This window comes from Lathamus discolor, chromosome 10 (assembly GCF_037157495.1).
Source record: "Lathamus discolor isolate bLatDis1 chromosome 10, bLatDis1.hap1, whole genome shotgun sequence".
In the NCBI taxonomy this organism is placed as follows: Eukaryota; Metazoa; Chordata; class Aves; order Psittaciformes; family Psittacidae; genus Lathamus; species Lathamus discolor.
Window position 1 is genome coordinate 15483715 of NC_088893.1, and position 13123 is coordinate 15496837.

Sequence of the window (13123 nt, forward strand, 5' to 3'; positions counted from 1 at the left end):
GGGTGTGATGTGAGGGTGCTCTGCAGGCAGCAAGGGAAAGTCTGCTGCTCCACACTTCTGGATCTTGGAGAGATGGTGCTGGGAAGGGCCATGCAAGGGTTGTGCTTCTTCATCCTTGTCTGTCTTGGGAAGATGCAGCCCAGGAGCTGCAGACTCTCTTGTGTCCCAGTTGCACCCAGTGGCCTTTGGGGCATTTGAAACTGGGCTGTAAGTTAACCCAGGACGATGGAGTGGTCAGGACCCAGCAGGAAAAAGGGACATTTCAGCTGCAGCTCATCAGCAGGAAAAGTTGCTGACACACAGCAGGCAAGAGGTGATGCAGTGCATGGAGGATGGGGCAGACAGGGAGAACAAAACCTGCAGTCCTTTGGGGTTTGAAGAAAATCCTCTGTTTTTCTGGAAACCACCTCTCCATCACCTAACACCAGAGCGTGTGCAGCCCTTCCTCTGCCTGAGACACCCCCTGCCCGCCCTGGCAGCAGCTCCCATTGCCCTCGGTGGTTGCGGTCCTTTGGAACAGCACCCTAAAGCTCTCCTGGTATCGGTCCTTCTGGACCTAGGTCAGGTTCTTGCATCCTGTCCCAGTGGTAAACCTCATTCTCCTCCTATTCCCTATAGGAAAGTGGTCTCAGGGCTCAGCAGAGCGGTCTGACACCCGTGTGCCTGTGCCTGGTTCCCTCCTCTCCTCTCTGTGCTGCAGGTAGAGGATGGTGCAGTGCCGCTTTGCCATGGCACAGCCGGGGCAGCAGGGCTGCTGGACACATCTCTGTGTGGCCCTTTGTGGCTGCAGGGGCAGAGCTGGGAGCACAGGAATGGGCACTGTGGGACAGTGGGGAATGTGGGTGAGGATGCGCAGGGTCTCTTGCTAAGGACATGCTCCAGCTCATCACCATCACCATGGTTTGAAGGAGTCCCCCCTTGGGTCCTACAGCCAAGAGTCCTGCCTGGCTCCTGCAGTCCAACTTGCTCTGCCTTCAGCATCCCCCTTCCCAGCACAGCAGATCCAGAAGAACAGCTCATCAGAAGCTTGTTCTGCCTTGAGTCCAACCAGGTCTCTTTTCAGTCCAGTCGTGTTCGAACTGCTCCAAAAGCACCAGGCAGAAGGACAGAAGGAAGCATCCTACCAGCTCCACCTGGAGCACCACAGGAAAGTCATCCTCCTCCACCACCCCCTTCCTTCTGCTGACATTAGGACCTTGCTTTGGGCTACAAGTACTGGAGTCCAGACCTGTGCATGTGTCCACAGGAGAGCAATACTACCTACCCTATGGTTTTTACATAGGAGAGAACCCACCAGCCCCTTGGGATGGTCCTGGTGCCACCTTGCCCAGCCTCGCTGCCCACCCCGTTAGCTCAGTCAGGGCCCATCATGTCTTTGGGAAGTGGCTGTCACTCTTCAGAGCACATGGGCCGGCTGGGCTCTGCTGCATAGTGCTTATCTCTTGGAGTCTATAGCTGGTGAAGGGGGTTAAGGCATGAATTCTTCCTTGATGGTCAGTGGAGACGAGGAGACAAGGTTCGGGGTACTGCTGCTGCAGAGGCCCCCGATGGGTCCCAGCGTGCTGACAGCCGGTGAGGTTGGTGTGGTGGTGCTGGTGGGCTGGCTCTGCTGCTGCATCTTCTTCTTGTTCACCTTCCTCTCTTTTGCCCTCCTGTTCTGAAACCAGATTTTCACCTGCGGAGAGACAAAGATGTCAGAGATGGTGCAGAGATGGGGATGGCAGAGATGGGGATGGATGCAGATGATGACAACCCTCGGGGTCCCCCTGGGGTAGGGAGGGCATCCCAGAGTTTGGAAGAGAACGGAGGTCTGTGGAGCAAGGTGGGACCAGCACTGCCTGCTTGGGCTGCATCCCTTCCTCTCTCCATCCCCATCTCTGCCTGGATGTGGCTATCTGGGATGCTGCAGCACTGACCTGCCGCTCGGTGAGCCCCAGGGCAGCGGCCAGCTCAGCCTTGCGGCGGATGGTTATGTAGCGGCTGTAGTGGAACTCCTTCTCCAGCTCCAGGCGCTGGTGGTCCGTGTACACCACCCGGTACTTGTCTTTCGTCCTGGTTTTGCCTGGCAGAGAGAGCAGAGCAGGGCATGAGGGGATAAAGGGGAGCAGCAGAGGGGTAGATGCATCCGCAGGGGCACAGAGGAGATACACAACCACCCGTGGAGAGCTGAGGAGAAGCACGGCGATGCCCTGGGGACCAATGTGAGAGTCAGGAGACTCCTACTAGATTTAATGCCCATCCTGGTAAGCATCAGGGTGTGCTTCCATGTTGGAGAGTACCTGGGCTTTGGGGAGATTGCTTGGTGGAAAGAGCAGGAGGGATTCAAAGGCATCCCGAGAAGATGGACCATAAATCCCATGTGCCATGAGACACTGTCCCCAAGAGGAGCTACAAGCCCTGTGGCTGCCTGAGGACATTGAGAAGTCTCAGCAATACCATCCCTAGTGGAAGCAGGAGTTTGGGTGGTGTAGGGCAAAGCTGTGCTTCAGAGGCTCCACAGTAGACTTTAATCAGACATCAGAGAATCTCCACAGAGCACAACTCCAAATGTGTTTCTCAGCCAGCTCAATTTTATTTCTCCCCCTCTTCCTCATTGCAAGGAGGTGGGGATTTTCCTAAGCCACTTCTTATGCTGAAAGATAAATGTAAAAGAGCATTGGAGACAGGATAACCTGTGGCCATGGTATACTGCGAGTGGGAGAGGGGCTCCTCGGGGTCATTTCCCTCACAGTATCCCATGGGATGCAAAAAGGCAGATGCTTTTCTACTAAACAAGCAAGGGACAACAAAGGTCCTGGCAAACCACTTGTAGAAGCACCCCTGGGTGCAAGTGGGAGCTGGGGTGGGCACAAGAGATGTCTTGTCTTGCTGGGACTTGACCCCATGCTCCCAGGCACAAAAGCAGCAGCCCCATGATTCAATTTAGCACCCAGTTTCCATGCCTATGGCACTCTCTGTGTCCTCCTGCCGTTGCCCTGGAGGTGCTGGCATGGGCTTATCATGATGTGAGTGTAGGGCAATGGTTGGAAGTCCAGTGTGGTCCCCAGGAAGCAGTGAACCTCTCCAGCTTGAAGGAAGGTAGGAGCATAACAAGGCTGCAACATGGCCAGGAACAGAAACCAGACCTCCAGCCTTCAGCCACTAACTCATACTTGAGGGATATGATGAATTCAATCACTGCTTTAGAGTGTGAAGCTCAGCTCATCCTAGGGCTGTTTAGAAGTGAACACCTAATCCCTCCTCACCAGCACTGAGAGCAAGCCTGCCTCTGGCCACACAGGGTGACTGAAGGCAAAGACAGGGTAAGAAAGGTGATCTGATTGAGCAAGATGTGTATGGAGATGTCTGCAGACACACGGCTGAAACACAGTGGTTTCGTGCACGAGGGGTCCACAAAAGCATTGCTGGGTTGTCTCCTCTTTGGCAGCTCAGAATAAACCTGACCACAGCACAGTGCTGGGCTGGAGTGATACCGGGGCACCTGGCACACACAGGACCCCACATTCTTGCTCTCCCACTGGGTCCCTGTGCATACCATGGAGAAGGGTTCATCAGTGTGAGAAGGATCCTGCACCCCAGCCCAGGAGGGACCTGGGCTCAATTCACAACCACAGCGATTCCCAGAGAGTTACCGAATAAACCAGATGTGCTGGTGGAGGTTGATGCGAGGTTTAGCAGCTCCGTGAGAAACCAGGCTCCTCCGTCAGCTCCGGGATCAGGGACTCCTACAAGGCTTTCTTTCTCACTGAAATCTGCCTTTTTTTTCTTTTTCATTTGAAAGCAGAAACCTTTTTGAAGAGATAATGACTTAAAAATGATCTTATTTGCAATGTTGCTATTTGAATGCCGCTGCTTGCGGTAAAAAAACACAGCTGGAAAGCAAAGGAATTGACAGATAACAGGAAAAAAATTAAAGAATAAAGAAATAAGGCGGTTTGTGAATACCACATATGCCACGAATTTCAGCAAGAATTATGCTGCAGCTGTAAATAGATCCACCACAGCCTGTTCTTTGTTATTCCCTCTTCCTTCTTCATCCTTGAGGAAGCCTGTGCTTTGCCTCAGGTCTGACAGCTACCGGCTGTGATGATGAGTCTTTAGTGTGTGAGCTGGTACCAGTCTCTCGATGCCCAGTGTAAGATAGCAAAGACTCAAAGCAGAGATCTCCTGACCAAGCCAGTGATGGAAAGTTATTCATCTCAACTGATTGCTGGTTTCGGATGTTTGCTGTATTCGGGAATGTATTGAGAGTGATTCACGAGATAAAGAAAAGGATTCTCAAGAAATAGTATTGACAATGAATAATTCAACCACCTTGAATATGAATGCTGGCTTACACTTAACTCTCTCCTGGAGACTTTTTATGGCTCTGTGAAAGGAAAGAGGAAATTCAGACAAGCTCCTTATGGGGAGCCCTCGTCCCTATGGGCAAACCCTGGCACTGCAGTGGGGAGCATGGCTGAGCAAAGGGATGGAACCACTCTCACATTTCCAGGGAAGTCCAGTGGACATGGACCAAGCTGTCCCACAGGCAGGATAACCCGGAGCTGCTTCACCAGGAGGGAGCACGGATGGGATGAACAGGGGTCAAAGTGCTGGTGATGCCTCCTAGCACAGCCGCTGGACCCTTTCAGCCCTGATACGCATTTAAAGTGCCTCCTGCTTGTCCCCAGAAGACCAAGCAAAGGAACTGCTCAGGCAGCCGAACGGAGCCATCCACAGGGCCAGTGGGAGTGGTTTCGGCTTTGGGATCAAGGCAGGGCCAATGGCTGCGTGGGGAGAGGGTATCGTTACTGCTGTTAATGTATAACCCTAATAGCACTCACCTGAGCCGTGATTAGATAAGGGAACAGCTTTAATGTGCTGTGCAAACCCCAAGGGACACGCTCCTGAGGGTGCACGCACCCGCACTCATGCTCGCACACACGTGGGAGGATGGGGTCCCGACCCCAGCCTGGATCCACTCCCCATGGCATCGCTGACCCAGGGATGGAGCTCCTGCCCTGGACTGGGTCAGGAGCCTGGCAGGGGAAGGATAAATCCAGCTAGATCCTTGCGCCCATCATCCAGGGCTCTGCACCCTCCTGGCCATGGTGGAGCCTGTCAGAGAGATGGTAATTCCCCCTCTCCAGCCCTGCTGTGCCCAAAGGATGCTTTCAATAAGAAGCTGTGCCCCAAACACCCTAACACGCAATATGGGGTATTTTGAGGTTATTGAGGAGCACCACGAACAGCTGGGAAGGGTCTGGTTCAAACCAGGAAGGAAAGTAACTGTGGGGTGACAGTGGCACCCTGGGAGGAGGTGGAAAACAGCAAAGGAGCAGAAGTTGATGTGTGTTATTTGGAACTTCTCCCAGTCCCACAGAGCGGTGCACCCAGCACAGCTAAGAAGGGATCAGGCCATATTCGAACAGAGGTCCCCATCCACAATACACAGCCCTCCCAGACACAGCAGGAGCAGCCGGCTGCCAGCAGCGAGGAGCATAAACCCACACGGCTTTCCCAAAGGTCTCTAATTCACAGGTCAAAGCAGCTCCAGATTGCAGCAGCAGCAAACCCTGGCTCTGCGGGGAGCCACCGTGCAGCCATCAGGGCTCTGATCAGGGCAGCCGTGACCCACTTGTGGAGGCACCAAGAGAAGCCCATCGTGGTGCCGGGTGTTGTGCCCCATTGCGGAGGCCTGGGGACACCTTGGACAGGAGGTGCTGGCTTGGGGGACAGAGGTGCCTCTGCCAGGCTGCTGGGCAGCTCTGCACGCCCCATTGCAGGGCTGCTCCCCGCATGATTGGTGTGAAGAGCCCGGGCAATGTGCTCCTGGAGCTGCCCTGCGTGGTGTCAGCTTCCTGGCAGAGCCCTGGCCGTGCCCTGGCTCCATCTGTGCAGCCTCGTCTGTCCGTACTGGGTACCTGGCTCCGTGCTATCTGATGGCACTACAAGATTCTAATGCTGAGAAGCACCAGGTGGGAAAGTTCCATCACCAGTGAGAACCAAGGGAAGAACTTGTCCACACCGGAGTTACAGTGCAGCAAGACAGGGTGTCTCTTCCCCCATCACTGGGGTGGGTGCTTTCTCTCCACGATAAAGCTGCTTCATTCTGAATGAGCAGCATCTACCTGGAAAGAGAATTAAATCCTCCCACCCCGGAAGAATCAGTGGTCTATCAGAGTTTGCCATTCCTCTACAGGGAAAGCATCAAGGAAAACTTTTCCCCACATCTGCCATGGATTAGGCAATGCTATGGGTGGAGAAACTGAGGCACATAAGTAGCTCTGAGCCAGAGTGGAGTCCCAGGGTCAGAGCCTTGGGACTGGTGGGACTCTGCACAGCTTAACCCCCCTTCCTCCCCCCTGCAAACGTAGGGACAGCAGAGCAATGCCCCATGACAGAGACCACAGACCCAGGAGAGGGCTGGGGTCAGCTCCTGAAGCTCAGGGGCCTCCAGGCTGGCTGGAGCCACACTCATCTGGCAGCCAGATGTGCTCCAGCTGCCTCTGTGAGCAGGGGTCGATGCTCCCTCTGCCGAGCAGCAGTGACAGCAGCCGTGCTGTGCGGCAGGGATGCTGCTGTTCGGGACACACAGCCCAGCTCCTTTCGCTGTCCCTAAACCCACTGGCAATGGGAATCCCGAAGTCTGCCCCGACTGACACCTCCCTCTGCCCCCCTGCCCCACACTCGCTTGCTCCCCTCATTTCCCCTCCTGCTTTAGCAGGCTCCCCAAAGCACCCACGCTCCTCTGTGGTGCGGAAGGGGGATAAACCCAATCCCCCCACCCTCCCTGAGTGCTGGGAACGTGCAAGTCAGGGTTTTCACAAGCCTTCCCCCTTCCGTGCATGCTTCAATATCATCAGCTCTTTATCCTCTGCCACAGGAAGCAGAGGAGTGATGGATGGGAGGACCAACGCGGGGTAAAGAACCAGAGCCATGTGGCTTGCTTCATCACCACCAGCGAGAAACAAACCCCTCCAGAGGGCAATCCTTCCCCAGATCCCTGCCTGAGATCATTCCTCTGACAAAGGGCGTTGGATTTAGAGAAGTGCCGGGTGTCAAAAACTGGGTGAGAAGAACCACACACCCCCCAGCATATTGCATGTCTCTGTACTGCGGAGGAAAGGGATGATGGAAGAAAGGGACAGTGGATGAATCCATACCCAACGGACCCTGCCAAGTCTCCCCTAGCTCCAAGTTGGGGAAATGAGCATTTCAGCCATCAGGGTTGAAGGCAGGACTCGTCTATGCCTGAGGGTGCTGAGGGTCTCAGCAACCCTCCTACCCCCAGGGTAGCTCCATGCATGGCTGTTTGCATGGCATTGCTCCAACCTGGGGATCTCTTCCTGGTGCCAAGGACTTCAGAGCAACAGCAACACTCCCATGGGCACCCACTAGGGATAAAACCTGATCCAGGTGGGTACATTGCGCCCTGGAAATGTTTCCCTTTCAAAACCACACCACTTGACCTGATGGCTTTCCAGCCTCCTGCGCAGAGGATCGAGGTCTATGCTTTCAAAGAAGTTTTGCTGTAAGTCAGTGTGTGGCTGCATGCCTGGAGGCTGGTGGAGCCAGGTGGCAGAGACTGGGGCTTGCCGCATGGCAGCCCCATGCAGGTCAGCCTGGCTGCTGGGAAGGGGCAGAATCACTTGGGTAAAGAGCTGGATTTGGGGAGCACAGACCGGTGCACAGGAGCACAGGCTGGCTCTGGCTGGGCTCTGTACTGATGGCACAGCAGGATGGGGCCAGATCTGCACCCACACCCATGGGCAAAGCCACCCCTCCTGCAAGCCTCATCTTCCTCCCAGGAGCTGCAAACCCCAAGGGGATGAGGAGCAGCTTGCTGGTGGTTGCAGTGAGCCGGTGGTTCCTGATCCCAACCCCGTGTTCTTGGACACGGAGCAATACGACAGGAGATGCTTCAACCCCGAGGCTGGGCGTTGTGGCATTTCCCAGCCCTGCAGTGATTCAACCCTTTATTTTGGCAACCGGCAGATTCCTTCAGTTGCTCCCATGGTTTTATGAGTGCTGAGCCAAGCGCTGCCAACCAGGCTCCTGTGCCAGGTCAAAGACCGCACTAGGGCAGCCAGGGCTGGCCAGCGCATGCGGGCTGGAAACAGCCCCTTCCAGAGCATCACCTTCACACCAGCCCCGTGGCACTGAGCCTGGATCCAGCTCATTGAGCTCTGCCACCCGGCTGGATTTGGCCTGGTTGCGGCAGGAAGAGGACCGCAAGGTGCTGGTGGTCCCATCTGCGCACCAGGACTCCTCACCCCCTTCACAACGCAATAGCGCTCAGCCCATCCTTACTATGAGGCAGAAAGGGTGGAAGAATCCATCCGCTTATCCAGGCAATCTCAAAGCTAACATCACTGGAGTGAGCGTCCTTGAAGGGTCCCCTTGTAGGAAATATCTGTCATTGACCAGAGGTTTAAAGTGTCCCTCTGCTAATCCTGGGGTATTAGCTGACCAAGCCCATCACGTAGGGACTGCCAGTGCTCCAGGGAAGCCCTTTTTGTTCAAGGAAAGTCAATTCTAGGAAAGTTTGAGAGCCTGTACCTTGGCCAGCAGGATGGGCAGGCAACAAATCCCACCGGGGGCCAGGAGCAGGTTGTGGGTTAATAATTCAAGGGGAGAAGACTGATGGAGCCTGATGCATGCACACACCGAGAGACCTGGGGGAGCAAAGGGTCTTACAGAGAACAACCATCTCCTAAAGAGGGGTCCCCCAACCCATGCAGGGGCTGACTGGGGAAACACACTGTCCTCCAGCTACCGTCATCATCCCAAACTGTACACATGAGCCCTGCCTGTCCAGGGAAAATGATTCTATCTCATTATTGGGGTTTTCAGTCTTCCTCCAGTTTTCATGGGTCTCATTAGGGCAACAAATAAAGCTGGAAAATGTGAAAACTGAGAGAGAAAACTGCACACCCGGCAAATAGCCACTCGCCACTCTCAGAGCATCACTATTTGCTCTCCATCATCCCATATCCTTCCCGGGCACCACGGGCACCGATGCCACGTGAAGCCCTGAGCACATTCACCTCTCCAAGGGATGCCCCAATTGCACTTTCGCTTGCAATATTTAGCCCTGTGGCCCCAGGTCGATTAGTGACCTAGAAGCCAGACCCGAGGCAGTATCTGAGGATTTGCATAACTAACGAGCAGAGGGTGAATTTCAAAGTCCAGGCAGCCGCTGCTTCCAGCGCCTTCCTGAGCTTTTTATAGAGCAGGGGTGCAATTCACAGGGAAGTTTGCAAATAATTGTGAATAAGGAGGAAGCTGAGGCTCTGCCACGCTGCTCATGAGCATTTTATGAGCAGAAAAAGAGGTGACATCGGAGGCAGAAATGAGGCCAATCTCCCAGCTTGGTTCCCTCTAAGTCCTGATTTCCAGCACTGGCCCTCTGGTGTTGCAGTCCCTTCTGCTGCAGGGTTACCTTGGCTCAGCTGGGTGAAGCACACACGTATTTAGCAGCAGGTATATAGAATCACTCCCTGTAAAGCCCTACTCTGCCATGAATCACTGGGAGATTGCTCGCTGGTTTCTCTCAGCCTCTGGATTGCATTTGCAGAAGCCCCAACACACTCATATTCCCTGAGCAAAGTCTTCTGTTACCACCGCATAGCTCATTCCCAGCAGCTTTCAAGCTACGGCCAAGAGCTGTTTATACAAGGCAAGACAGAGAGGGAACCTTAATTTACAACCCTCTGAAGTATTATGATTTATAGCGTTCGCAATGAAACTGTTGATATTTATAGCAAAAGGGCCGCGTATTCATTTCCTATTCCCACTGCGGTGAGATGGGTTGTTAATCAATCCGCACTGATTAAAGTCCAGTTTATTGATTTCAATAAAGTGATTCATCTCAGAATTCCACCCCTATCTCTGTCAACCCCATCTCTGCCCTGCACTCTTTCAAGTTTAATGGAGAAGGGTTCTTTTTATATCTGATAGGCAGCCCTTGAAAACACAAGTTGCATCCCACTGTCTCCCGGCACATAGTCCCACCATGGTCAAATCCTGCAGCTCCTTAGCACCAGCAGCACTGGGTTTGCAGCCAGCAGAGATGCAAGGACAGGTCCTTCATCTGCAAATGCCTTAGAAAGGGATCTCGCTGGTCATCCATTCCAAGGAAGCACTATAAGAAAGGGGGTTTCACCCCAGCACCCATCCCTACATCACTGCAGCTTTGGTGGGGTAGCTCCTCCTCCGTGTGCAAGGAGAACAAGGCTGATCTACTTGTCCCTTTGTATGTATTTAATCTAAGAGATACAAGCTAAGCAACTAATGATAGCTTTCCAGAATTGAATCAACTCAATTGTCATCTAACTCAATCAGAGGCACTTTCAAGCCCCAGTTTTATCTCGGGCCCACTGCTGGGTGCAGAGCCATGCCCTTGATCCACATGAGAGCTGTGCTGATGTCTTTCTTTCTCCCCTCATTAATTTTCCCTCCCACCTCTCTCCTCAGAAGAAACCGAGATGTTCAGAACTACAAAGCCTGCAGAAGTGGGGGGGGTCCCAGCGGCTCGGGGGGGCTGCAGGATCACCCCCACTTCCATCACAGGAAAGAGGAAAACCCCAAGCCCTGGCACATCTGTGGGTCTCCATCACTGGGTATGGGGGGAGGCATTTTCCCTAAATAGGTCTATGCAGTGGTTAAAATGGTCCAGGAAACACCAGCCCGCCTCTCCCCTCTGCTTTCTGGACCCAGGTGGGTTTTCTATATTTATTGGGATGTTCTGTCTGCTCCACTGCAGTCACTGGTCCCGCTGGGAGAGCCACGTCCCTGCCACATGAATGTGCAAACAGGAGGAGCAATTTTCCATGCTGGAAGACTCCAGGCACAACTGCACAAGCCCCTAACACAGGGGTCTCTACATGGGTCTTGATCAGCAGGGAGCCAGAAACAAGCCTAAAATTGGAGACACTTTGCAAACAGAGAGCTCTTACCCCAGGGATATGGGATGGCAGTAACCGAAAGCAAACCTGACCCCAAGAGATGCCCAGAGCTACTCCTGTGGTGAGTTTGGCCTCAGCAGTGCTCAGCAGAGCTCACGGCCAGCACAAGAGAGGGACGGGGGTGGCAGGTCCAGGCAGGGCTGGTGGGCAGAGGTCCCCGGCTGGGCTGGCAGCGGGATCACAGCCTGGAGGGGGAGATGAAAGGGCACAGGCAGGGCAGGACAAAGGGCTCCTCACCTCACCTCGCTGCCAAAGGAGCCGGCCACCATCTCCATGACAAAGCCAAGCCCTTGTCAATTTGGGCTGGCCCCAAGGGGGATCTGCCCAGTGCCTTTGAAGTGGGCAGCAGGGCCCCAAGGGCAGGGGGCTGGGGTTACCCAGACGCTTCCCCCTGGCCCTAGGTCAGGAGTTCAGCGGGGACGGGACCCCCGGGGAAGCAGGGACAGGACCCTGGGGACAGCACACCAGCGGTAGGGAGAGGAGGGGGGTACCTGTTCCTGGGGTGCATGGCACCCACACGCTGGGCACATGCACACACAGTCGTGCTGCTCCTGGAGCACCCATATGCACCCTCCAATTGGCACCATTCCCAAAGGCACCACGCTTTGCACACATCAGGCACACACAGCACTGTGTGCTCACATTGAGCGTGTAGCATGCCCCATACACACTCGGTGACACTATCTACGCAGCAAGCCCCATACACACATGCTGCTTACACATACACAGAGCCTGCAGCACCTCGTGTGCACTGAATACACCTTACACACACACAGAGCACATGTGGCACCTTCCCTCCACGTATATATGTGCACGGTACCGACTGCACACATGCACACACAGAGTACACGTGCAGCATAAGGCACCTTGCACATCCCCATACCTGGGCTCTCACATGGAGCTGCACACCAGCTCGCACTCACGCTCAGCCGCAGCCCCACATGCTCAACCCTGCACAGTCAAGGCTCCTTATCCAACCCCCCTTGGGACTGCCGAGCCCCAGGATCTGTGTGCTCTCTGGCTCTGCACATCCTACCAGGCGAGGGCAGGGGTGCAGGAGCAGAGACCGGCTGGGAAAAGGACTTTCCAACCATAGAACCCCATGTGGCAACAGCGCGGAAGGACAGTGCCCTCCCTGCCCATCCTCAGCCCCTGCCACTGTAGTGGCGGGGTCCCCTGCAGTTTGGGGCCAGGTGCCGTGGTGAAGGCAGGCGCATGCCCTGGGCAGGGAAAGCCACAGATCAGGATCCGGCCTCGCAGGACCTCAGTCCCCAGGATGGCGCAGGGGAGCAGTGCTGAGGGGTTTTCCTTACCGCTGCTGCTGGTGCTGGGAATGCTGCGCCTCATCCACTCATACGGGGTGCGTCTCTGGGCATTAGGGGAGAGCTGAGGGACCGAGCTGCTGATGGGCGGAGGCAGGAGTCCAGAGCCCGGGGGCTGAATGGGGTTAAAATCTGGGGGGCTGAATCCAAACTGCCCGGGGCTGGCAGTGGAAGGCGTAGCAGGGGTCCCATAGGAATGCCAGTCCTCCTTGGCAGGGGTGTAGGGAGAGCCCCAGGCGGCTGCCGGCTGCCCGTGGTGCAGGTCGCTGTTAATCCCCGGCACATGGTGGTAGCTGGCGAAGTCCGAGTACTGAGGCGTCCCCGGCACGTAGTTCTGGGGGTTGAGGTTGAGGCCGGGGTGCCGGACGGGGCTGGGATACATGTTGGTGTCCTTATCCAGAAGATAACCTACATACATCTTCCCTGGCCGGCTCCATGCACATGCTGCGCCGCCGTGCCGCCGACTGCGGCCGCCTTGGGCTCGGTTTGGTTGGGTTTGGTTTGGCGGGAGGTGGCTGCTCCTCCTTCTCCACCACTCACCTGGGCGCCTTGGGGAGCTGTGTCCTGGGGCCAGGAACCTCCCTGCCCACAGGCTTTTATTGGGCCCAACCTCTCGCAGCATTTGCATTGAAAGGCAGGTTTGCATTTCAAAGTGCAGGAACCCCAGCGGGTGAGGGGGGACAATGCAAACCTCCCACCCAGCTGCAGCAGGGACCAGGCACTGGGTGACCCCTGGGAGCATTGGGGACCCTGTGTCCCCTCCGCTGTCAGCACCCCAGAGCTGTCCTCATGCTACCAGATATGGTCCCTTTGTAGCAGCCGGCTTTGGGGACACAAGGGCATCCCATG

The 13123-nt window shown here is 55.3% G+C and overlaps 1 protein-coding gene across 1 annotated transcript; it reads right to left on the minus strand.

The window, feature by feature from the left end:
• Positions 1-1468: 1468 nt before the first annotated feature.
• On the minus strand, positions 1469-12692 carry CDX1 (caudal type homeobox 1). The gene is made up of 3 exons (XM_065690720.1): positions 12266-12692; positions 1917-2062; positions 1469-1675 (listed from the first exon to the last, which is right to left on the minus strand). The coding sequence occupies exons 1-3, from the start codon at positions 12690-12692 to the stop codon at positions 1469-1471; spliced, it is 780 nt and encodes a 259-aa protein (XP_065546792.1).
• Positions 12693-13123: the final 431 nt, after the last annotated feature.

Bases quoted from the DNA above. Each gene is read 5' to 3' on its own strand.
- CDX1 (XM_065690720.1), bottom strand. From the start codon at position 12,692: ATGTATGTAGGTTATCTTCTGGATAAGGACACCAACATGTATCCCAGC. The intron at 2,063-12,265 runs GTAAGGAAAACC...TCTCTCTGCCAG, and splicing joins TCCCAGCACCAGCAGCAGCG to GCAAAACCAGGACGAAAGAC. The intron at 1,676-1,916 runs GTCAGTGCTGCA...GTCTCTCCGCAG, and splicing joins TGGGGCTCACCGAGCGGCAG to GTGAAAATCTGGTTTCAGAA.